At 39.2% G+C, this 26,989-nt stretch overlaps 1 protein-coding gene across 2 annotated transcripts in view; it reads left to right on the forward strand.

Moving 5' to 3' along the window:
* Positions 1 to 26,989, forward strand: part of LOC127662150 (neuronal PAS domain-containing protein 3-like) — a 354,219-nt gene that overhangs the window by 207,516 nt on the left and 119,714 nt on the right. For both annotated transcript variants that reach the window (XM_052153191.1, XM_052153192.1), the window contains exon 5: positions 18,195 to 18,284. In XM_052153191.1, coding sequence (XP_052009151.1) covers positions 18,195 to 18,284 — 90 coding nt within the window. The remainder of the gene's footprint in view (positions 1 to 18,194; positions 18,285 to 26,989) is intronic.

Consider the following 26,989-nt stretch of genomic DNA (forward strand, 5'->3'; position numbering starts at 1 on the left):
TGAACAGTTCAATTCACTGTGCTTTGGAATTGGAAACACATAAGCAAAAACACATTGGGAGAGAGGTTTAAATGCAATATTAATTGTTGAAGTGTTTTGCACTTATTTTTTGCATAGTTATCTTGTCTGATAATAAGAGCCTATTGGGCATTATGCCCATTTATTTATTTTTATGTATAGCAGAATGTATAGGGGTAGTTGACATGAAACACTTTTTGGATGTAGATGTATACTGCGATGTGACATGCTGTACTCCTTCTAAAACTATTTTAAATGTTGTTTTGCTAATTATTTTATTATTATCAACCATGCAGGATAATTTTATGACCTCATATTGATTGAAAAATGAATGTAAAATAATAATAAAAATGATTTTTACTATTCAAAATCTTAATATTTCATAGATGTTGGCTACAAATGCACATGAATGTCATATTATAGGTCTTTAGCAACACAACAATCACCATGTTAAACGTTGACCTGATGACTATCACATGCGTCGTGCTGAAGTTAATTGCTGATTAATTTTTGTATAATTAAGTGCCACATGGAGAGATAGCAGGAAACAAAAAACAGAGAAAGTGACATGGTAGAGAGAAAAAAGAGACAATATGTTGTGTTGTAAATTGTGTATTTGGGCTGTGGAGGGGGGAATGGTACAGTTTAAGCCAGCCTAAATTTGCTCGTATTTGCTGGTCTCACAGTCTGGTTAGGATGGGCTATTTTTATGCTTTTAGAGGGGTTTGGCCACTTTTCAAACTGTTCAGGAGGGGAAATTTGCTGGCTGACATGCTAAACCAGCTGGAGATCAGCTGGAGACCAGCTTGACAAGGGTGGGACACCATCTAAGCAAACTGAAGACCAGCTTGACCAGGCTGGAAGACCATCTAGACCAACTGAAGACCAGCTTGACCAGGCTAGAAACCATCTAGACCAACTGAAGACCAGCTTCACGTGAACAATATCCAGCTTGGCTAGGCTAGGGGACCATCTAAAGCAACTAAAGAACAGGAAGTTTAACATCTAAACCAGCTAAAGACCAACTTGACCAGGCTGGATGACCATCTAGACCAACTGAAGACCAGCTTGACCAGGTTGTGAGAACTCTGAACCAGCAAAAGATCAGCTTGACCAGGCTGGGAGACCGTCTAAACCAGTGGTTCTCAACCTTTTTTGAACAAACGCCCCCCTGACCTCTTCATGATCCTCTTTGACAAAAACACACTTCAGAAATACTATTACAGCCAAACAATTGCAACACTGATACCTGAAGCCTGAGTTTTTGGTAAAAAAAAAAAAAACTGAAACAGAAGTTTCTTATTGTATTTTAACTACATGTAAAAGCCTCAAGTTGAGTAATATTGTGTTTGGAAAAAAATGCAAAAACACATGGACTGTTTGAAAGGTATTGCAAATGTATTTAGAAATTCAAACAAATTCAGGCTCACACACAAATTTTTTTAAGATGAACCAATCACGTGAACAATAACGTAACTAACCTAAATGGCCAATGAAAAAGCAGCGGTCGTTCGCGCACTCAATTAGGCAATGTATACTAGGCTTCAAATTTGAATAGCCTACAAATGGTCATTTGATTTCAAATGACGAACAAAGACGACAACAGCTCGGCCACCTGAACTGAACCGAAGAAAAAACAACGTCAAAAACAGCCACTTTTTTTTAATTAATTATGGTCATTAGTGTGAGCCCTGAGCACTAATTATGCGCCTAATTATGTATTCCACGTTATGTACAGAAAAAGCCGGTGAAAGCGCGCCTCTATTTTGCGCTGAAAATTCTCTGCCTCTTAAAAGCATGTGTAACTTTGGAAGCGGCTCTCCTGGCATATCCTCCTGGTGAAGTGGCAGCAGTAATCCGAGCAAGACGAAGACATAGGCTAAGGAGAAGAGCTGAAAAGATTTTTGCGCAGGCCGCCTGTTGAGTACCTCTGAGTAACGCCCCCCATTTGTGCCTGAGCACCCCCCTCTCTGCTGCCTCGTTCACACCGCCCCCCAACACTGTCCAAACGCCCCCTAGGGGGCGGTACCGCCCCCGTTGAGAAACGCTGGTCTAAACCAACCGAAGATCTGCTTGGTCAAGTTGGAAGATCATGTAAACCAACTGAGGACCGGCTTGACTAGGCTAGGAGACCAGCTAGACACTCTGAAGACCAGTTTGACCAGGTTGTGAGACTTATGAATCAGCTTAAGACTAGCTTGGGCAGGATAGGAGACCAGTTTACAATAATCCAACTAAAATCACCAAACCATTTTTTTAAGATGGTTTCAGCTGTTTATAATAGTTGTGTTATCAGCTGTTTTTTCAATGACGGTGTCTTTGTTTGATCTCACAGCCTGGCCAAGTGGTCTTCAGCTGGTTTACCTGGTGAGTCTTCCACTGCATTACAGTTCTCCTGGCACCATGGCCTGAAGATGCAGCCGCCCATGTGCTTGACTGACATTGTTAGTGCGATTTAATTAATCCCCAGATGGGCTCATCTTTCAATGGCTCCTCAGGTCTAAAGGGGAGCGGGTATTTTGGAAGGGTGGAAGAATGAACGAGTAATGTGTGAATAGATCCACTTCAGAGCAGATAGGTACAAAGCAGCAGGCCACTCATGGGGGAATTGAAGTGATATTGAGCTTCAGTAGTAAATGTGGAAGAAGATTACAAGCCCTTATGTCCAAGTGAAGAGAGTACACATTCATTCTGATGTCCTACTTGTGTTCTTGTGTCTCTTTTTCTTCGTTGTTCAGTGGTTATAGCTGAGAGAACAGTGGCATGGGTTAGGATTGATACACAGTTGGGAAATTTCATTTATAGCTATGCATTTTTTAGTGTTGGTTATAGATGGATTTCACAGGTCTTCATTAATGCTTTTAGTTTAACATGTTAAACCTGTTTGACTATTTGACAATCAAATTATGTAATTTACTGTATATAAAACAGTAAATTAGGTCTAGGCCTAGGTCAGAATCATTGTAACTACCCAGTAATATACAGATGTTCACATATCCAACTGTTTGGAATGTGGCAGCTTGTTGACATGAAGTACAGCTCAAGTTCATTAGATGTGCGAGGGTGCTAATTAAAACGATTGTTGTGTAGCACATGCAAAGATAGGCTCGGAGTGTGTGTGAGAGAGAGAGAGAGAGACAGTGACCCCACCCCTTCCAAAACCCATGTAGGCTCTCACTGGCGCACAGCTATTGACATCTTGGCATTTGGTCCAGTCTGTCTGCTCTCCCTTGAGGGCCCGTTTCCACCCATCCCAGCCATGTATTGATTGGTTAATTTGATAGTTCTATCACCAATCAGCTTGTGTCTGACCTTTTGCCTTGGCAATGATGGCAGAGCGCTCATTTCTTCATCGTCGGCCTCTCCATACATTGACCTTTGCAGAGAGAATGTCAGCGCGGCCCTTGATCGTAACCTGTCACTACATTTGTTATAAGTAGGAGTCACCCTCGCCTTTGACACCCAACATTGAGCCTTCACCGAAGCGCCGACCAACACCTCGCAGTGTTTAAAAAACACCAGCATGCTTGATATGCATTGCAATGTGGTGGTAATTCGTCAAGTTGTCATAAGCATCCACATGGTTGAAAGGCGAAGAATAATTCGGGTGGGTTGTTTTAGTTTTTCTGTGTTTTAAGTCAACCTGAAATATGGAATGCAAGGCCTGTAGATTTGCTTAAACTGGGTGGATCTCACAAAAGAAATAAAAATGTTGGGTCACATATCATCCCGAAATCAAAAGACAAATATAAGGAATTATGTTTTGCATACAGAAAATTAAGCATATATTTAGTACCATTAAGCGTTGTGACATTGACATGACAATTAAGCACATTTGCTCTCCCAAATCTCTCTGCTTGGGAATACACCTGATTTTGTACACTTTAAACTCACTTTCTCTTTTCTTTCTCTGTTCTATTGCAATGAAATTCTTTAAAGTCACTCTATTTTATTGTAGTACTCTTTTGGTACAAATATAAAGCTTCTAAATGGGTTAAAGCTGCAGTAGATGCATTCTGGGAATTGGTTGCATGGAAAACCATTGCCACATACAATTCTCACATCTGTATATGTGGTTAAAGTTCTAAAACATGCTGATTTATACCCGTAATGAAGCAGCGTGATTAGAGGGTCATGTGGCCGTGTACCTTAATCGCAACAACTGCACACATCCACCTGACACTGCGAGTGTGTTTGTGTGTTTCTCTTTGCACACCTTCTGTATCTGTCATAATGGCAAATATGAACAGCACCAGGCAGTCTTAAGTGTGGTTCTTATGGGCCCATAATGTGGGTTTGGGTGTACTTACTATGGCTTTAAATGTGTTCTCGGAGGAACCAAGACCAATAAATACCCATATACGTCCTAAAGCCTGTAGCACGACTCAAACAAGCTGCCTGCATCTTAGTTCTGAAGTTCATTCATTCATTTTTAGGTGTTAATTGTGACCTGGACATGTTTCTATAAGATCCATATGTGAAGCTATTCCAGTAACAACTTTGTATTCTTATTCATTCTCATTTTGATTTTAGATTTCATCCTAACGATACTATTTCTGTACAGACAGAGAATGATTCCTGTTGGATGGGAATAGATACTGGGATGCACTCAGTCTGAGAAGGCCCAGTGAATAGATGTTTCTATATAAAAGCAGAGAATAGGAAGGATTTGGTGTGCGCTTATCAAAGCTGAACTGAAATACTCCCGAGATCAGACCGCGTTTAACCCAGATTAAACCGCGGAGGTCCAGGGGCTCTTCAAAACAAAGACAAGTTCAAGACTTCCGTTCCCTTAAGGATGTGTCAAGGGCGGTCCAGACAAAAGACAAATGTCTTTTTTAGCACCGCGATAAGCATCTGGGCAGCGGCGGTATAAAGCGATGCCTTTTCTTCCTGCGATTTCCTGCCTCTATTCAGCCTAATGTGGCTACACTGATTTAACTGAATATGGGACCCTGGCGATTCCTTATCTCCGCCTGAAGGGTACAGCTCACTAACCCCAGATTTGAGTGATAGGTTTGTGTGCAAGTACAGGGTGGGCTGGGGGCTTCTCCGAGATGTCATTGTATTAAAGAAAGGTGAGACTTGTTGGAATGATTAATGCCAGTTTTAGTCCCCGGAACTTCCCTAGACAAAACTTTTGCTGAGTCTTAAATTCAATGAGAGAAAAGGAGTTATTCTCTATTGATTTTACCCTCCCTTGTGTATCCTCATTCTGAAGATGTTAGAACTTCCCATTCCGATTCTTTCTATGTCTGATTTCCTATGAATGTATTGTAAGTAAGTGGCTCATTTTTTACGCCGCTATACAAAAGACCTGTCAGAGGAGAATCCCGTGCTCTGCATATTTGTTCCCTCTACATAAGCCGAGAGCATACAAATACAATAAATAAATCAACACACTTGTCAAGCCACTAGCAGGGGAACAGGACAAGTAACAAAACCATTTTCCTTTTCCTCGTTTTAATGGTAATGCCACAGGACTGTAAACGTAATGAGATAAGATTATCAATGAATATCTTTTCATACAGCAAATACCATTTCATTTAGTTGTAGCTTTAAGATGCTGTATACTACAGTTAATCATAAAAATTAATAAATCTAAACAAATAAAGCCAAATGTTTATGTGCGATTTGGTTCGAGGGAAACTAATTATAAAGAGGGTAGACACAGTGAATATTTCCCAGGGTAGGTTCATTTTTGAAAGTTCTCAAAGTCATGGCTACAAGAAAAGGAGGGATAAGTCTAAATTAATTTTTGTGGTAATCAACATTATACCACAAATCCTGTCATTTGAGCATAACTTGTATTAAACCCCAAGTATTAATTTCCTAAGTAGTTTAAACAAAGTTTTAAAGGAGCCCTATTATGCCACTTTTTACAAGATGTAATATAATTCTCAGGAGTCCCCAGAATGTGTCTGTGAAGTTTCAGCTCTAAATACCCCACGGATCATTTATTATACCATGTTGTAAATGCCTCTATTTGGGTGGAATCAAAAACACACTGATTTCGTTTGTGTCTCTTTAAATGCAAATGAGCTGCTGCTCCCGCCCCCTTTCTGGAAGAGGGCTGTGCCTTTACAGCTTGTGCTTTGGTTACTACAGCAACAACAAATCAGAACCTATATGACTGACAGCGTAAATACCGGAGTTCAGGCAGGGCTGGACTGGGAAGAGAAATTGGCCCAGGATTTTACATAGCAACTGGACCAAAAGTTGACCGGGGGGGGTCCTTTTGTGCATATCGCAGCATCAATTTGTGGTCCATTCTGCATAACGCGGTGGCTCATTTTAGCTTATCGCGGCCCATTCGGCCCATTTCACGACCGGTCTGCTCTGAAAAAATGCCGGACTGTGTGTAGATCACTCAGGGGAGGAGGGTGGAGTCTGTCACCAGTTGTGGGTGAGGCCTGCTCTAATGTAACATCACTTTAGAGCAGAAACAATAACCATTCATTTTGTCACACTGTTTTTGATTAATAGAAATATAAGAAAGAGGAGTGGGTGGACTTTTAACATTGTAGGGTTGTTGTGTACACACACTGCCAACTCACATTTATGTACAAACATCCATCCATGTAAAAGTGAATTTTGCATAATAGGTCCCCTTTAAAATATACATGAGATGGCCATTAAGTCTTGCCAGCTATGAAAAAGCAACAGATAATAATTTCCACTGTTGCTCAGCCAAGTAATCCAAGTAGTTGACCTGAAATAGCAAACCAACTGTAGAACATTCACGCTAATTAAATCAAATCAAATCCCTTTATTTTCACTCAACCATATACACAAGTGCAACAGTGGGTGAAATTCTTGGGTGCAGTTCCAAGCATTATAGCAGTATGACAATTACAATAAACACCTGATTTACACATAACACAGTTTTCTATTGCCGAACCAGGCGGTGATGCAGCCAGTCAGGATGCTCTCTACAGTGCTGGTGTAGAACTGTGTGAGGCTGTGGTGGTTCATTCCAAACTTCCTCAGCCATTTCAGGAAGAACAGGCACTGATGAGCCTTCTACACAATGGCCTCAGTGTGGACGGACCATGTGAGTTCCTCAGTGATGTAGACACCTAGGAACTCGAAGCTGCTGACGCTCTCCACCGGTGCTCCATTGATTGGTGATGGGGCTGTGTTCTCTGTGTTTTCTCCTGAGGTCCACCACAAGCTCCGTGGTTTTACTGACATTGAGGGAGAGGTTGTGCTCCTGACACCAGCGTGTCAGAATGTGCATCTCTCTCTCTAGGCTGTTTCATCATTGTCAGTGATCAGACCTACCACCATCGTATCTTCAGCAAACTTAATGATGGCACTGGAGCTACAGTATGTGTTGCCACACACCCATGTGTGTACAGGGAATACAGGAGTGGGCTGAGAACACAGCCCTGCGGGGCTATAGTGTTCAGGGTCAGTGATGAGATGTTGCTGCCCATTCTAACCACCTGACGTCTGCTTGACAGGAAGTCCAGGATCCAGCTGCACATCGAGCTGTTTAAGCCCAGAGCCCGGAGTTTCTCATCAAGCTTGGAGGGCACTACGGTGTTGAATGCTGAGCTGTAGTCTACAAACAGCATTCTCAAATATGTGCACCTGTTTTCCAGGTGGGAGAGAGCAGTGTGTAGTGTAGATGCAATGGCATCATCAGTGGATAGATTGTTGCGGATTGTAGCAAATGCCCGCTATAGCATCCCTTGTCGTAACACTGAGAATGCAAAGCACACTTGTGCTATGAACAACATTTCAGAACGTAGCGACATGTGAAACCGAGTTTGCATATTATATGTACTTGCGTAGAATATATCTCTGGCCTTTGGAAAGATGCAGATGTTTGTTGAGATGCTGGACAAAGACCAGAAGGTCTTCTTTAGATTTCTTTAAAACAAATACACATCAGTCTTTCCTGTGGTTTAAGCTTTTATATTTTTACCTCAGCAAAACTGCTTGATTCCACAATGTTCAGTTGGTGCATTGTCATGCTCCCTGTGCATTCTGATGCCCCTGAGCGATCTATTCAGTCTGGTGAATAAAATATTCTAATGCGTGCTGTTTTTCTTCCATTCAGTGTGCTTAAATATTACAAAGCATTTAATTATAAAAACTGTGAACAGACGCAGTCCTGGGACTGTCTGTGGGAAAAATAAATGTACAATCAAAATTGCAATTACCTGCAGAATTTCAGGGGTAAACACATCAGCAATCTCACAACAAACACCGGCTAGTTTGCATTCTAATATGAATACAGTTAGATCCAAAGCAATTTTCTCTTATTTATCTAAGACGCCATGCATAAATAAAGCAAGGGCATTGAAGCAATTAGCATAATTAGAGTGTGGTGGTCAGGCCCTATGTGATTTCTTAAGAGGCATAGCCGTGTGTGTGTGTGTGTGTGTGTGTGTGTGTGTGTGTGTGTGTGTGTGTGTGTGTGTGTGTGTGTGATCGCTGTCTGTACTGAAGGGGTTTCTGAGCCGTCATTGTTAGACACTTTTGTACAGGGAAAGGTAATCAGTGTTGTTGGTGTGAAGGTCCTCATTACCTGTAGGACCACGGTACACCAGCCGGACTGGCCTTGGGTCTCCAAAAACAAAACTTCTGCATCGCATATTAGCATGTTATCCGACTTATGTATTCAGCATGAATGCATATCAAATCACAGCAGAACAACAGCTGCAACAATTTCACTCCATTTCAGATACATCCAATCCTTGCTTCACTTGTTATAAAAATGCCAAACCTTGTTTGGAAAAAGTCACAATATTGTATTCTTCTTAGAGGGGACTTAACTATGTGCCATTGTTTGAATGTTTTTAATAGATTGTAATCTTGCATACTAATGACCTCAGTACTGGCCATGTATTTTGAGGGAATATGGCTTTTAACAACAAAAACAAAATCATTCCAAGTTATATTATCAGCATAAAAGGCATATTTTATATTGTCAATATACTGTATTATTCAAGTGTAATTAAAGATAAATAGATAGAGATACATTTCAGACATTCTTTATATGATAAATTTAATTAGTGACTTCGAAATCTTAAATGTTTCCTTTTCATTTTACGTTAAATATTCTCTGTTAAAAATTTTTTTTTAAATAAATTCTAAAACCAGACTTTCAGACTTTTTACCCCACTTTATTTCCAGGGCACTTATCTGTTGACCGAAGCTGAGGAGCTCAGATTGATGATAATGTAATGATAAAGTATACGAACCCTTAAAAGAATGTCTTTGATGAAAGCTTCAAATGTGTGGCTCTTATTATTCGTGGCTCTTATTCAGTCATTGTGATTGAAAGGGAACTTTTTCCAAGTTTCAGTCAGGCTACTGTGAATATCTCGTGGCTTCTTTGTCTGTCCTCAATATTTTATAACTCGTCTTTGAAGTCAATCTGTTTTTCATTATTGCATGTTTTTATTTCTGCACGATCTCTGCAATATTTTTGTATTTTATTTTTTATTTCCTGCAGGATTTAACGGTTTTATCTTGAGATTACATGCCCTACACACAGCCATGTGGCATGCACTGCTTTAAAGTCAACATGAAATTAAAAACGACCCTATTTGCTTTCTTAATACATGATCAAATTAATTCATAATGAATAAAAACAAGTCTTGGCCTACATGATTTTCACTTTGAAATATGTAACATTACGGAAGTAAAATGGGTTGTGAATTCCAAGACAGTCATATAGGCTGTATTTGGAACAAGATGTTTCGGTTGACTTGATTGACGTGACTCTCTCTCTCTATATCAAGCCAAGTGCCCTATTTGTTTGTACAGACATCATATAATTATATTAAGTCAGTGTTTAAACACATAGCATTTAAATTATGATTAATCCTCTTAGGGATGAGCTAAATCCCTACATTAAACCCCCCCCCTCCCCTCTTCCTGAGCTTAACCTGGATGAGGTCTGCACGTGGACAAAGTCTGCATCTTTATCAGTATGGGCCTAAACCAGCTTTTTTATGCTTTGGGTTCTGCAGTGCCTTCATGCATGGATGACAACCATGCATTCCACTTCTTTGCTTCCTGTGTGAGATGAAACAGTCACTCCAATTTTGCTTCCCACAGCTTTTGCTCACTCTAAGGATGGTGCTTGGCGAATGTTAGCAAATATTGCACATCATGAGTTGAAAGCTTACAGTGATGGTCTGAACATTTCAGGAATCTTGTCGCAAGTCCACATAGTCACAAGGTGTCATGGCATACATGTGCATAGCACAAACAATGTTGGACGAGTTATGCACCAAAGTTTAATACTTAATGGTTTTTCATAACTAAACTGTTTCATTTACATTGTGAGCAGATTATCAAATTGCTTAGTTGGGTGAGTGCAAACATGTGAGCTTTATGAGCATACAAGCTTCACTTGGATCATCCTCATAATATATTAGACAAGTAACACACTGAAAAGGGCCTAAATGCATTTGTGTTTCCTTTACACAGAAAGATATGCTGTCTTGGAGAAACAGGAAGTCCTAAAAGGTTGAGTGAGAGCTTAACAATGCGATTTGAGAGTGCTCTTACACCTTTTTTTTAAATGGATGTTTATGTTGTGTCATTTAGAGTGAAGGAGGCCAATAAATATGTCATGTTGAATCCCGCCATAGCCCCTCGCCTCCCCCCAATGCAAAGCACCCACATGAAATGAGCAATCTAATGATGCTCTTATTTGAAAGAGGTCTTGCGAGAGGTGAGATGAGTGATTTGAGCATCTCCCGGGCTGGTGCTTTCAAAAAAGAAATCAATACCACGCATCCATATTTGCACATTTCTACATGGCTTGTCAGGCTCAAAATTGACTTGAATGAAAAAGATCTCTCGCGGCTCCCATGGCAATTTGGAAGTTCTGATAAGATCTCTTTTATCACTGCTCATCTGTTTTTCTATCGCTCTTTCTGATGCTTACAAACACGTGTAGACACTTCAGGTCTTTCTTACTGTCCGTACGGCACTTTTCAACATGCTCTCTCCATCACTGTCGGTTGTTATTGGACTCTATCAACCTCACACCAATGCTAGTTTGATATATATATATATGTGTGTGTGTTAAGCACATGTACATTTGTCGAGTTTGTAATGGTGGGATAAGATCACTGCAATTATGGTTAGTCTTCATGATAGGCTTAAACATAGCCAGATTAATGTGTTTCCAAAAGAAAATGTCTTAGTGTGGACATGGCTTTAATTTTCAAATGAAAACTTGTTACTCTGGACGTGGCCTAAATATTCTCATTCAACTCGGCTTGTCCTACTGTTGCATAAAACACTTCTGAAGCTTTCAATGTAATAAGAAGAATTTAAACTGTTCTTGTGCTTCAGACCCCCAACCTTTTGTTTTGTCTTTCTTTGGCGGTGTTCAAGCTTTGATTAGCTGAATAAGACCTCCCAACCCTCCCGCAACTTCTGTAGGAGTCCTCCATCTAGTATTTCAGGGTAGCCTGACTTTTCGCCTTTGAATTCTTCAGGGATAAAGGGAGTCAACATGCCCCAGCGAATCTTGCAACAAGAGTTCATTGCAGTTGTTGTTCTTCAGAGTGGAAGCCGGTGGAGTTTGCGGCATCTGAATATGTGGCGTCTCCCTCATCCCCAGCTGCCTCTCTCTCCCTCTTCATTTTGTCTGACCTAATAGTTAATGATATGTTAATAGTCAATGAAGCAGGTCTTGCCTGGCATCCGCTGTGTGTGTTAATGTGAAAGTGTGGTGGCTCTGGACGGGTGCAGGGAAAGTATTGATGTTTACCAGTTTGGGTGTCCTTCAGCTCACATATATTTGTCCTTTGTTAGAGAAAGCATGTTTACTGGTCTAGCACTGAAAGGCAGGTATGTTCTTGCTTCAGAGGCTGTTGACTATAGTTGTAGCATCTACCAGTTGTTGATAGTGCAGCAGAGATGCATCTGTTTTTCTATCGGGGGAAAAAAATTGGTCACACAATGTATTAGATGGCCTTAACCAAGAGGGTGCGGGAGGGTACTAACATTAAATACATACAAGACTATGTGTTTGCTGTGTAACTACATGCTGTTCTGCAAAATGCCCACATTTGCCCACATTTGCTGCTACTGAGGTTGAGGTACGGGCAGCTTTAGGAGTAAGGGTAGGGTCAATTTAGGAGTAGGGATTAGAGTTAGGTTTTGGGGTAAGGGTTAGTTTAGGGATAAAGTTAATGTAAGTCAATGTAACTACAAATGTAATTAAATGCAAGTACTTTAAATTTAATTATAATGCAACAACATGTATGTACATAATAAGTACATTGTATCAAATGGTTTAGTACATAGTAGTTAAGGCCACCTAATATAAAGTGGGACCAAAAATTCTTTCAAGAGCAGTTCTAAAGTTGCTCGAAAAAGCTGATTTGACTATTTCTATTTTCATCTCAGCATGTAATCAAAATTGAACCTACTTGCTTAAAGGGATAGTTCACCCCAAAATTTAAATTCTCTCATTATTTACTCACACTCATGATATCCCAGCTGTGCATTACTTTTGTTTCTTCTGCAGAACACTTCTGAAGAAAAACAGAAAAATGTCTTAGCTCAGTAGGTCCTTAAAGTGCAAGTGAATGGAGATTTCTCTTTTGAAGCTCCATAAATCACAGACAGTCAGCATAATCGTCATTAATATGACTCCAGTGGTTAAACGAATGTCTTCTCAAGCGATACAATAACTTTTGGTGCTAAAAAAGATCAATATTTAAGTACTTTTTAACTATAATGCATCAGGTAAGCTTTACGGGAGGGTGGAGTTCAAATGGTCAAGTGGTAGCATTGACATGATACATACGTAATCTCACGTTCTCCAATCAGTTAAGTCATCCAGAATAAGCACACAAACACACAATTGTGAGTAAAGAAACAGATAAATGCAGATCTAAACCAAAACCAACCAAACTACTGTGCAGCATTCCTCCTTCTCCCTTGTAAACAGCACTGCTCTTCCGGCTGTGCTGCACGTGTGTCAGTACTCGAATGTGATTTTGCCAATTATTTAGAGTAGAAAAAAACGTTAATATTTATCTTTTCGCAAATATAAATCATGTTGCTATAGAAGACATTAATTTAACCACTGGATTTGTTTGGATGAAGTTTATGCTGAATGTCTGTGATTGTTGGACCTTCAAAAGTGAAATAACTATTCACTTGCATTTTAAGGACCTACTGAGCTGAGATATATTTTTTTAATTTTCTTCAAATGTGTTCTGGTGAAGAAAGAAAGTCATACACACCTGGGATATCATGAGGGTGAGTAAATAATGAGATAATTTTCATATTTGGGTGAACTGTCCCTTTAATTGTTTATTTTTTCAAATTCCAAGTGTAAAATCATTTAAAAAAATAATAAAAAAATACAATATTTTATTTTGTAATTGTGTGTAAATATATCATATATCAGATCACTATTTAGTAGTGAGATGCACTGATAAATCATGCACAATTAGACCAGCGATATTTAATAAGTAATTAAAACTAGAGTCAAATTTGATTTCATGTTGACTTTACAGATTAGCCAAACCAGAGTTTCAAAGCTACCTTTGCTTCATTTAATACATAATAGGTAAAAAATGTAGTCTCCATTATGTAGTTTCTTTTCATATATAAATAAAATGTCCAAGAAAACCAAAGAGAGTCAGGATTTCCCATGTTTTAATTTAATCAAAATTTAATCTACGTTAAGAATCTTCAATTTTAACATAAATTTTACCATCAAAATCACCAGAGATCCATTTCTCTTCCATGATTTTCTTTATTCCTTCATTCAGCACTTTAGAAAAGAGAGAGAGAGAGAGAGAGAGAGAGAGAGAAGAGCTGCTTGCAAGGCATGACTGTTTTAAACAAATGACAAAAAAGGGCTCATCTTAATGTTACACTTTTCTCCCCCAGAAGTTTGTCTGGCTAGTGATTTATTGTGCACTTTACACAGTGGTTAGCCTGTAAACAGCGGCCGTTTATCATGGAGGGGCGGCAGGCAGAGGCACACAGCGTTCCTCAGAGACCTGCCCACAGATGCCGAGCATTTGAAGGCAGTGCATTGTGGAACAGGGTGGAGATGATTGCAGACTGGTTGGAGGTGACTGCTGCGGGACCTCTTTGAGTCTTTGAGGATGTAGTCGGTGCCTGAGGAGTGTTTCTCAGGTCTTGAAGCTGAGAAGAGACCCTCCATTGGGGAGAGGGATAGTGGTCTCTTGGTAGACAGCTTAGATGTAGTTACAGGGATTAGGAGAATGGAAGACCAGGATTTGTGACCAGTAAACAACATGATGCATTGGAGAAAATAAACTGAATATTGACCATTTATTAAAGCTGACCAGAAGCGTTTGCTTTAAGACTACACAGGAATCATGGCTTTCCCGAAAAATGTCATTAGAAATGCAATGATGAGTTAATGTATTTATTTAATTGATGAGTTTAATTTATCTACATGCAGTAAGAATACTGGCATAAGAAAAGATGGCATATTTCAAATGTCATTCTTTTAAGCGGTCCTGTGCCAGCTGAGCAACTGCCATTGCGAATAACAGAAATGCCAATGGATTGCTTTCTCCAGGTAGTTTAGACCTTCTTGGAATCAGCCAAAACATATAATGCCAAAAAAGACTGATTCATATCAATAAAAGTCATCCAATATAAGAGAGCAGCTATTGTGTTTTATTTAATGTTTTTGTTTTTTGCATTATGCGCATGTAATTAGGAATTTTGGACTACAGAAAGCCCCATGGATTTGAGATCACGGCTGGAGGTGTTGATATTGGTTCTCCAACAGGCAACAATTTACGCAGTGGGGTCACACGGGTTAATTACATATAGTCCCCCCACTGCTGCACATAATCTGTAGGATGTGTGCACCCCGGGCCCCCCAAAAAAAGAGGTGAGTTACAAATAGAGCAAACAGGGAGGGGAAAACAATGTATTGTGCACAGTGTCAGAGCTGATCTGATCAGCTTTTTATGAAAATGAGGTGTACACAGGCATGGTGGAAGAGCATCTCTATCTCTCTCTCGTTTATTTCCAAGTTTAAAGAAGCATCAGCAGCTGGCAAGAGAGCGCACGGTCTCTACCCGCCGATAAAACAGTGCAACCTCGGGCTATTTACAGCGTGCTGATATGCAGCTGACAACCGCAAGTCCCACAGTGGCCCGCTGGTGTCTAACTTCCTCCCTGAGCTCACATCTTCTGCTGCTGGCGTGATACACATTTACGCTTTAAATTACACTTTAATGCTAATGTTGACTATTATGCTAACATGCCGATATAGATGCTTTAAAGCAGGGCTGCTCATTACGTCGTGTTCAACCAGTCAATCACAAGAAAACCACTGATCGATCTCGATATCAGATCAAAAGGGAAGAGAATAGAGAGAGAGAAGACACATATAACAAAAAATATTAAAGATTGAATTTTTATTTCCTTGCTTCTATAGCGACACTATTTGACTGAAAGGTGACTTATGTGTGTGCGCATTACACGTGCCTGTTCTCCACAATAGAGCGCTCGTGCTAATGCGAATCCGCACCTAAACGGTCAAATCCACTTCAAAAGTCCATCAAAATTCATCTTGATGATGTATTAATGTAAATACAGTCAGTAATGTCTAAAGTGAACGTTAAGAGTGGGACAAAAAAGCAGATTTGTATGAAAATGTCGGACTTGAAGTATAAATAAACCTAATATACCTGCTCTTAGCTGAATATATTTAGTAGCCTTACAAAGTGTTAATTGAAAATAATCCAACAGTGAAGACCAGTAGCTGGTAGTTTTATGTTACATTTAATTTCACTTGAATATTTGATAGGCTACAGCTGCAAACGATGACGTTTTTTAACCCATGTACACACAAAAAAAGTTTCATTTGATAACATACTGATTTAGCAATGTTTATGCCTCTCATCCAGGGCTGTAACCACAATATACCATGAGGTTGGCAAGTCCCCCCCCAAATAATTGATACCCTTGTTGCACTTCAACTATAATCCATTATGCACCGCCATCTAATTGTCATTAAATTGTTGCAGGAATAACGTAATGGTTTAAAAGGTTTTAATTTAAACCGCTCGCTGTAGTCTAACACCACTTGCTAATGTCACATGAGAAAGCCAATCAAATCGATGAAGGCGGGACTCAAGTTTAAGACGCTAAGCGGGGACCTCGTGGATTACTCCAGTTCAGGTTAAGAGTGTTTGTGTCATGTGAGATATAAGTATCTAACTAAACATGCAATATTTAACCACTGTTTTATGATTGAAATGTACCGACCGACATTCATTTCCAAGGGTGCAAACTATTCACCATTTGGCGAAATTCACCGTTTTGAATTTAAAATATATCATGCAGAGTAGCCTACGTGATTTGTATAAAGAAATTGAACGAATGTGGTAATCTGACAGACTTTTTCTGTCTCTTTGGACCTTGACAGCAGTGTCAAATATGAAGTGTTTTTGTATGGAAGAGAGCAGCATTAGGATTCTTGAAGAAAATATTGCGTTCTTCTGGGAGGAAAAAACAATGAGGGACCACTTGAGAGCAGTAAATAATTTTGTGTATTTTCTTTTTGCTAGCCAGCTGACACAGACATGTCATTATACAGATACATCAATGATGAAAAGTAATTCAAATTATATTCGTCTTTTCTTTGAGACAGAACAAAAAAGAAAGAGAAGATGACTGAAACAGGCAAATTGCTAACAATGCATACACGGTGTTTGTCTGGTCCTGTGTGAACTTTATAAATACATGTATCTTTTAAAACCAAAAATTATATAATTTTGGGCCTATAGCACATTTCAAGCCTTTATTCTGAAAATGATTGCATTTACTATATTAAAGGACAAAAGAGGACAATTATATTTGTGACCTCAACACCCGTGACCACCAAAATGGTTTGCAATGAAAAATATATAATGGTTTCCATCGAAAATGGAGCATTGCAATAAGCTGTTAATAAAGCACTGTTTTATTTTTTTATTGTTGTTGTTCTATTGTTTTTAATTTGTTTCTATTTATTGCTTTCATTTTTAATTGCTATTTATTTCTTTTTTCTTATTTGATTACAGACTGTTTACTTTTATAATTACTTAATAACTTGATATAATGCTTACATAATAAATAAAAAAAAGTATAATTATTTGTTGTATTTATTTCTGTGGAACACAAAATTAGACATGTTTAAAGAACAGTTGTGCAGTATTTCATAAAAATGACAGTTCATTGTGACCAAAATAAACACCATAAAAGTAGTCCATATGACTCATGCACTGTACTCCAAGTCTTCTTAAGTCATACGCTTTGTGATTTAACTTTTTAGGTAGTTATTAATTGATAATCTTCCCCTCTGCCGAAGGTTGCATCTATGTGTCACTCTGAAGCCACTCTGACCCTTTTATAATATGTATTAAATTACTTACTTTAATAAAATGCTCTGATAATCATTTTGATGACTGCTTTGGCTCCAAAAATGTCAGATGCTACATGATGATATTGATGATATTCTTTCAGTGATAAATGTATTTACGTGGCTTTTTTGTAGGGGTCTATATTCCTATATAAAGTCTATAGGATTATATTCTGTAAAGGTGTTTCAGTTGTATTATCTGATACTTTTACGGTGCTTTTATGGTGCTATTTTTTTGGAGCTTGGCAAATGTGGTCACTATGAGCTGCAAAAAGATGCATAAAGAAAATACATTCTTTAAACAATTGTACTTTTGTGTTCCTAAAATAACAGCGTGCAAATTGGAACGACATAAGAGTGAATAATTAATGGCATCGTTTGTATTGTTTATTGAACTACTCCTTTAGTAGTCCTAAAAATAGGCCCCATTTTCTTTATGCAAAATGGATTATTATTTCTTTCCTTTGATTTTAGGGTCAAACAAGGCTGAGACATATTTCTTGACAAGTTTTGTTAGAGTCAACCACTTATGTATTATGTATTTGTATTGCATCTGTGAGCACAAGCTGTTAATGGATGTAATTTTTGCTCTTTTTAGGATCTGTCAGTGTTGTTTCCACATGGGGTGCACTTTTGTTTGCAATTCTGGGTTTGATGGGTCTCTCTCTGTGTTTTGAGAAATAAGCTACAGTTTTTTTGAGCATCTCACCTGACTTGTTTCTCTCTCTCTCTCTCTCTGTCTCTCTCTCTCTCTGTCTCTCTCTCTCTGTTTCCTTCACAGTCCCTGGATGGATTTGTATTTGCACTAAACAAGGAGGGAAGGTTTTTGTACATCTCAGAGACGGTGTCCATATACCTGGGGCTTTCACAGGTGGGTGCACGTTTGAATTCCTCACTCCGATCTCTTTTCGTCCAGCGGTGCGGAAGAGAATCTCGACGAATTAGTGTTATATAAAGTCCTGTGGGTTTGTTAGCTCCTGTTTCATCAGTGCATATTTTAAGCACAGAGAGATATATTATTATTGGAATGCAAGAGTGTTACCTGGCTCGAGTCAGGGCCCTTTAATAAACAGACAGATCGGCGAGGTCAAACAGTGAGAAGATGACTTCAGAACTCTTGCAGTCCTGTCTAGCTGAGCGTCTTCGTGAGAGCTAATCAAACCAGGTGCTCGTTCACAATAGGCAGGGTTTGTTCACTAGTTGTTAAAAAGTCCACACAAATCATCTGAATCATCTCTGACTGTCTCTCTTTAAGAAATCATGCACAGGTGCCTCTAGATGCTCACTATACCACCTACGGCAGAACTGCACTTTGTTCGGATTGTGTCTATCATGTGATTGTGAATGTAACTGGGAAATTGGGTTCAGAAAGGAATACTTACTGTATTATTATGACTATTACATTTTTTTTTAGGATGCAGCATATATACTGTACAGAGTGTGCACGTATATTATGCAAGTATACCTATCTACCAAATGTGCATTATGCAACCACACTGTATCCTAAAATTAACTCCACTTGGCCTCCCATTTTCATTGTGATGCATAAAATGGAATCACCATACTTTTTCACAATCTCTACAGTATATACTGTCATACTACCTACTGTTTTTGATGTATACAGTTAGGATATTTTTTACACAAAATTAAATTAAAAATGACCAAAAAAAACCCTGTATTTTCAAGATGATAACTGGATGCTACTTACAGAAATAAGCATGCAAAATGGTAAGGTCATGTAACAACAATATAGCATGCATAAGTACTAATACCGTTTTACATATTATTTTTAAAAGTAGTAGACAGTAGACATTATACACTGCACAGTATGCAGTATGCTACTATTTAAAAAAGAAAATAGGATGCAGTAATCAGTGCACAAGGAATCTAATTTTGAACACTTGCTTTCAAGTGCAGCTATGACCTGTCAGATTTAAATGTACAGTACCATCTTTCCCAAGATGTAAATATTCTGATTCTTGTAAATTATTAAAAAGAAACTCTGGCCGTAAAAGACTGCTAAACCAAAATACTCTGCTAGATAGAATGATTGAGATATGACTTAAGAAGTGGAGAATAAAGCAAACTCTAAATTAATTCGGCATTAATTGATTGATGATTATTATCAAATAATTGATTAATTCTCAAAATCCTGTCTTTTGGAATTTGGCCTGCTTTTCTCGGTGGTATTATCTTTAGGTTGGCCCACTGATAAAGTGCTTGTAAAGACTTTAGTTTAAGTAGGTTTTATTATCTTGCATGGTTAAGCTTATCCCGTAACTCTCACGATCTTAATTGCTAAGCCTTTTTCTTCGTTAATCTGTCCTAGAGGCCAAAATGTATAAGGTGTAGTTTGTTATTTTCATTGTTTAATTGGATGAGCATTTTGCAAGCTTTTGTTCATTGACAGTTCTATGCATTTTTGTGCTGGGGGTTATCCAAAATATACTATATGATATATAATTTCATATACTGCAGATATGTTAACATTCTAGTTTTGCACTAAAGCAGCATCTGAGGTGATTTGAATAGTTAATTAACAATTGTTCAGATTTAGTTTTAGTGCTATGCTAATGTACCTCTCCATCCATGCATGAAATCACCAGACTTATCTTTTTTAAATGTGTTTTTGATAACTAAACTTTGGATAAAACAGGGTGTGCAAATACATATTGCATTCAATATGGTTGTAGCCAAAAAGTTTGCCATTTGCATTGACGTCCTTCAACACTTTTTTAACTGATTTAAAGGGATAGTTCACCCAAAAATGAAAACCTGGTTGGGTTTAATGGGATCCGATTTGCTTTAATGGAGTCAAACTGTCTGTCAGATTTACCACATTATCTTTCAACCACTTTTGTCTGGCATAACGGTTCTAAATAGTCATATGATCCACATGTTATAACCCTAGAAAGTTACAACCCTTCATAGCACTGGTAAGAGCCAATAGATCTCTTCAGATCCCCATGCGTCAGCTGTAATTTCCAAAGAACTAATGATGCTGGTTATTAAAGATTCAGGGCTTGAACCGTACTGCAGCTATTACACTGGGCACAGTCGATAGCATGACCTTTCAGCACCACGGCTCAATCATATGGCCCTTCAGCTGCTCAAATCCAAGCTTTGCTCTCAGACTTGTGCAGTGTCCTCGCAGAGCACTAGAGGAGTGCTAATCTCTAAATCGAGCTCTTCCTCAATCCATTTGAAAGTAGATATGATGCATTCTCTCATCTCAACTGTGTCTGGGAGGAGGCAGTAAATCAGAAGTCCACTGTCCCTGTAATTTTCACTGCATCACACTATGATTTTAAATCCACTGTACAATGTTAATATACAGGGTGATATGTACAAGACTCTGGACTGGGTCAGGGTTTTGATCTCAGGTAGGATGGCATATGTTGCAGGGAATCTAGTGTTTAAAAAATATAGTTTAGGCTCCATGCCAAGTAAGGGAAAGCAGTTAACTGTAAAGTTGCTGTTTGAACATCAGTTTCAGTTTATCTATGTAAAAGATGCTGAGAGCCAGACAGTTCAATTTTTAAAACCTTTAGATGCACTTAAAGGGATAGTTCACCCAAAAATGATAATTTTCTCATAATTTACTCGACCTTATACCATCCCAGTTGTGTATGACATTCTTTCATCTGCCAAACTTAAATGAAGCTTTTTAGAAGAATATATCTTAGAATTTTTCTCACTCTTTTGGTCTATGCAAGTGAATGGGTGCCAAAATGTTGAAGCTCGAAAAATGACAAAAGTCAGCATTAAAATAATCCTTACGACTCAGTGGTTAAATCAATGTCTTCGAAAGCGATATGAAAGGTGTGTGTGCAAAACAGATATTCCCAGCTCTGTCAATCTCCACTTTCACTTTCACTTTCACATTCTTCTTCTTGTGTTTTTGGTGATTCACATTCTTCATGCATATTGACCCCTACTGGGCAGGGTATGTTTGAATTCTTTTCTCACACCTATCATATCACTTCTGAAAAATGGATGAACACACTGGAGTTGTATGGATTACTTTTATGATGCCTTTCAGCAGGGTATTTATTAGATTCTGCATTGGCATAATTCAGATTTAACATGTATTTCGGTTGTTCACTCATTTCAGTCCAGTCTGAGAATGTTTACCTCATGCACCCCTCCTCTCTGTTCTTAGTCAATGAGAGAAGGACACGAAATTGCTTTTCTCTCCACAGCCATTGACCACCTTGTGTTAGATTAATGTGTGCCAAGCAGAGAAGCCGGCAGACTTTTACAGCAAGAGCAAGCTTCTGCTGTTGTATTGCCGACATTACTGTATTCCGAACAACAGCAGTGACTGCCCTCGGCTCTTTGATAATACAGTCGATGTTTTCGCTCTCTTATCTTGACGGTCTTTGACTCCACACTCAGATTCAGAGTCTGATAACGAGGTTTACGTCTGACAGTAAATGAAGGAACACCCCTTTTCATCCACTTCGTAATATTCAGTTCAACAGATGGCCATTAAACTGTTTTCGTGGCGCTAATAACTGTTATCATTTAGCTTCCGTATGTAAATAGGCATATGGTGCCAACTTTTTCACTTAAGATCTTCACTTAATAAGAGTTTTTCTTCCTTCTGTGCTTAGCTTCTGCACAGGGTGATTAGTTCATCTCCAATAATTAATAAGTGATGGATGCACAGATATCTTTACCAGATTAATTGCCAGATATGCCGGTACATTGTTGAGATTTTTAAAAGGGATAGTTCACCCAAAAATGAAAATCTGTCATTATTTACTCACCCTAATGTTGTCTCAAACCCGTATGACTACTTTCTTCCCATCATTAATGGAAAGATGCAATGAAAGTGAATGGTGACTGAGGCTGTCCTTCTGTCCAATGTCTCCTAATGTGTTCCACAGAAGAGAAAATCATACATGTTTGGAACAACATGCGAGTGAATAAATGATGACATAGTTTGTATTTTTAGGTAAACTATCCCTTTAAGTCCTCGGAAAACAAGGCTGTTTTTCTAAAGACCTTGCCGCCGGGTCAGCGCATTCCTGACGTTTGCGTTCGCCGGCAGCTGTCTGTTTTGTAATTGAGACGTGTATGTTTGCTTTTGTGCAACAGATGGCACAGTGCGCTTAGGCTGATGGCTAGGAAAATAATAATTGCATTATTCTGGCCAAAAGAATATTAGCTTCTGGATTATGGCCATTTTTAGTCGGCAGCCCTGCCAGTACAGCATATGCACTTGCATGGACTAGATATCCAAGGAAATTGATACATCTGGAATAAAGCGACCATCTGAGCTCTCATCTGCCTCGTAGGATTTCGATTTAACCAGTTTCCGCAGCTGCAGCCAGCTTAGCTGTCATACTGTACGCACAGCGACATATGAACGCAACATATAATCTACCATATGGTGGTGGAATTTGCCGCTCTACATTTGGCAATAGTGACAGCTCTGGAATGCCTCCAGCTAGTCCCCTCTTTGGAATCTCTACTTCCCTTTCCCGTTATTCAGACGGAGCTTCTCTTTTATCGAAGGGATTGGAATCGAGAACCATTTTTTTTTATTTCCAGTCTCAAAATGAAAAACATACTCAAGCTAGTAGAAATCTGGTATTAAGAAAGAAATATTAAATTAGTTTGTGCTTGAAGAAAATGAAGCATATCTTTAAGATCATCAGCATCATTTACCCAGTCTCATGTCGTTCCAAACCTGTATGACTTTTCTTCTTCCAAGAAACACAAAATGAGATGTTAAGGACCGATTGCCTTTGTCACCATTCAATTTCATTGTAAAGGTCTGTAAAGGACTAAACCTATAAGGACCCCCACCCCCCTCGGTTCTGATCCCTGTCTGTTTTGGGACCCTGCACTCCTGCCTCCACTTAGGTTGCAGAGAGAACAGTGTGCTGGAATTGAATGCAGACATCTGCTGTGCAGGTGACAGGGGAGTGTGTGTCCACCAGAGGCATGACCACCTCTTCCCCACGTGTTCCCCCTCCTCCTTCAATCAGCTGCTCCGGCCAGAGAGACTAGTGGACTATTGTGTCTATTAGCATAAACGTCTGGCCCACTGTCTGATCACATCTTTGTGACACGATCGCCCTCACACCAGCCTTTATCTCGAGCTTTCCTCTCTGACTTGTTCACCCCCTGTATCTGTAACATTTATCCCCTTTCAGTCCAATGATACGTTTGAACGTCTTTTGCATAGCCAGAGAAACTAACTGGGGGGAAGCTGACGAAACCTTTCAAGAACATGTCCAGGTCATACTTCCCTACAAAATATAAAGAAAGAAATTGTATTGCTTTAAAAAAATGAAATGATGCCTATTTTAGGGACCATTAAGTTTTTTTTTTTTGCATTATAACATTATTTTCAGGACAGTTTAGCAAAGTTTTAATTGTAATTGTACAGTATTTATACATCAAAAATATGTTTTAATTCTTAAAATAATCATTTTAATCCAGTTTAAAATAGAATTGTCATCAAATTAATTATTTTAAAAATATATAATTTTTTTTTTTTTTTCAACTGCATGCTTCTTTTAAAAATAAAATAATTCAACTACATTGTCTCCAACAAATTTCAGAATAACAAGCCAAAATCGGAACAATTTACCAATGGACTGGGATTCCACTTGATGTTCTAACAGCCCATCAAGGTAGACTTGGAAAATACTACTAAATGGATAATAAGTATTCTTTTATTTATGATGCTATGGCAGCCGAGGGTCGGCATTTGCATGTGAGCCTGAAGCAGTGTGGAGATAGACAGGGGCAGACGAAGGTCATGTTTAATTGAGCCACCCGCGATCTGCGGCGCTCCCAGAACTGCCCCTCCTGTTCCCGCACTCACCCTCAGCTCAGACACACCGTCATAGAAGAGCTGTCATATCCCATCATGCCCCTCTGGAACAGTTAGGCTTTGTGTGCTTGCTGTGGTACTCTGCTCTGAAACCAGTTCTCTTTTAATGGTACAGTTTGAGGTTTGAACAGGAGAAGATGATCTTTAATCATAAGAACTCCTGAATGAACACATCCACCTATGCATGATATTTTGAATATTTTATATTTTTATACAACACAATATTTTTTTATTAAAATAAGATTAACATTGTAAAGGGGTTAAATGGGAGGAGGCGAGAACCGGCTAGTTTTAATGAATAACTTAAACCAAAAGACAAACACACACATGACGGACATGTCCGTAAACTATCTCTCTCTCGTCGCACCACCGTCTACCATCGGCCTTTATCCCTCTCAGATGTTTAATTAGCCTGATAAGGGACTGGGTGTGTATAATCACAACCCGGCCCCGCCCTTCGCCCTGCCACATTCCTCCCTCGTTCTCTCAGGCTGGGGAGCTCCCAGCCTGACGTAACCCCCCATCTCACCCAGGTCATCCCCATCTACCTGGACGAGGGAGGGGACAAGGGGAGGGAAACAGAAATAATTAAAATAGAGGGGTACTTCCTGTGACAGTGTAGTCCCGTCCCCCCCCCAAAAAAAAACCCATTAAAATTTAAACGAGAGGGAAAAGGCCAATGCAGAGCAGCAGTGAGAGAGAGGGAGGAGAGAGAGATGAAAAAATACTCCGTGTTCTCCGATACACCGTCGCATGGTCCTCGATCACTTCTCCACCCTCTCAGGCGGACGACAGCCGCTTCTCCCCGGGCGGACCGGAGTCAGACTCACGACCCCCGGCGGTCATAACGCCCCTCCACTTTCTCGGCAACTCGTTGGGACACTCCTCCGCCCCTGGCAGCGGCCCTACCACTCCAGGCGGTTGGGGAACACTTCCCTCCTTCCCTCGCGGACGGCGGTCTTCCTTCGACCCCTCCTTGTTTCTGGGGGATGGCAGGAGTCTCCTCCGCCCCTGGCAGCGGCTCCATCGCTTTTGAGCCCTACTTTATTTGTTGTTGTTGTAAATGCACTTAATATCATATTTTGTATTATTACTATTGTAATGAATTAATTTACATCTTATATATGTAACACATAATGTTAAGTGTTACCACAATGTCTGCCGCTTCTCAAACAACACAGAATTGTTTTAAGATATAAAGTATGAGCATGCATTAGTGTATCGATTTGAATAAGAAACAAAAAAACAGATTTTGAAGTTATTATGAGTTTCTGATATGAATGTGTTTATTTTTATAAACAGGTTATGATTTTTCCATCATCATTATTAGTACAGTTATATATATATAGACCGGTTTGTGCATTATTCTTATTCTATGGTTTTATCTCCACCATTGTATATACATTCACATGTATCGCCCACATGGGAATGACAAAACAGTGATAGTCGGAAGCACTCCCCCGCTTCTTATACAGCCTTAAAAGATTATTAATTCACAACATTTAAATTGATAAGTGCTCCGAGCCAAAGGCTACAAGGGCACTTTGAAAAGCAAATATCAACCTAGTGAAGAAATTGATTTTTCCTGCTGAAAATGACTGCATGATGCATCATTTGACTGCGCTGCATCCAAGTGCATGACAGAGATAATCTCGGTAGTCCCACCGGTGACCTTATCGTTCTCGGCAGGGCAGACGCGTCCGCACGCCTGTCTTTGTGCACGTCAAGGTTTCCTGGGACGCCGTCCTTTAGGGAACCAAAGTTTCAACCTTCTCCATCTTGATGTCATGCTGGAAACATTATGGAGAAGAGAAAGTATCAGCTGTAATCTCAGAGTCAACAAAGGCCGTTAATAATTGGATGACTGAAAAATGTAACGTGCCTGAGATAGTCTGTTGCAGCAATTGCAGAACAATAGACAGCAAGGGCGTAGATTCCAGTGGGGATGGGGGTGGAGGTAACTCCCCCAGTAATCAAAATAAGTAAGCACCCCCCACACCCCAATATTTATACCATGATCAATCGAAACATGTAAATGCTTTATGCTGCAACCCCCCAATTTTCAAGCCAAATCTACGCCATTGATAGACAGTGTTTTGTGGTTAAATGACTTGACTGCAAGCAGAGTGTAGAGAGAGAGAGAGAGAGAGAGAGAGAGAGTTTATGAGAGTAGACAGAGCTTGTAGGAGAGGGAGTGTTTTAAGCTGATGAACAGATGGTTTGGCGGCATATTGTCAAGGTCACAGAACTTTAGAAGATTTTTTTTTCTCAACGTTAGTTTTAGATCCTTTTGTCTTTGTAGATGTTAGCACCTTAGATATTAATAGCGTTTATCTATTTAACATTACCTATGCACTTTGCCTGGACATTTATAAATATCTTTATTCTAATCTTAAATTCTTATAAACTCAGTATGTTTTAGTTGAGACCCCAAGTAGAAAATATATTTTTATTTATTTATTTTTGTGCATTTATTGCTTTATTACACAACAGCCCTTTACATAGCAAGTAAATCGCTCACATATGTGACTAAAATATGAATTTTATTAGCTACTGGATATTAGCTCAAAGTTTCCTTTTGCTTTGTTTTGTCTATTTCATATCCAAAGATGAGACCCAGGCACCCCATTTTTATTTAATGTCTCTTTTAAAATCCTTTATGTTATTTAGACAGTTGGTGATCAAAAAGGTTAAAAGAAACATTATTTCTTGTCATACATTGC

The sequence above is a fragment of the Xyrauchen texanus genome, chromosome 22 (genome assembly GCF_025860055.1).
Source record: "Xyrauchen texanus isolate HMW12.3.18 chromosome 22, RBS_HiC_50CHRs, whole genome shotgun sequence".
Taxonomy (NCBI): Eukaryota; Metazoa; Chordata; class Actinopteri; order Cypriniformes; family Catostomidae; genus Xyrauchen; species Xyrauchen texanus.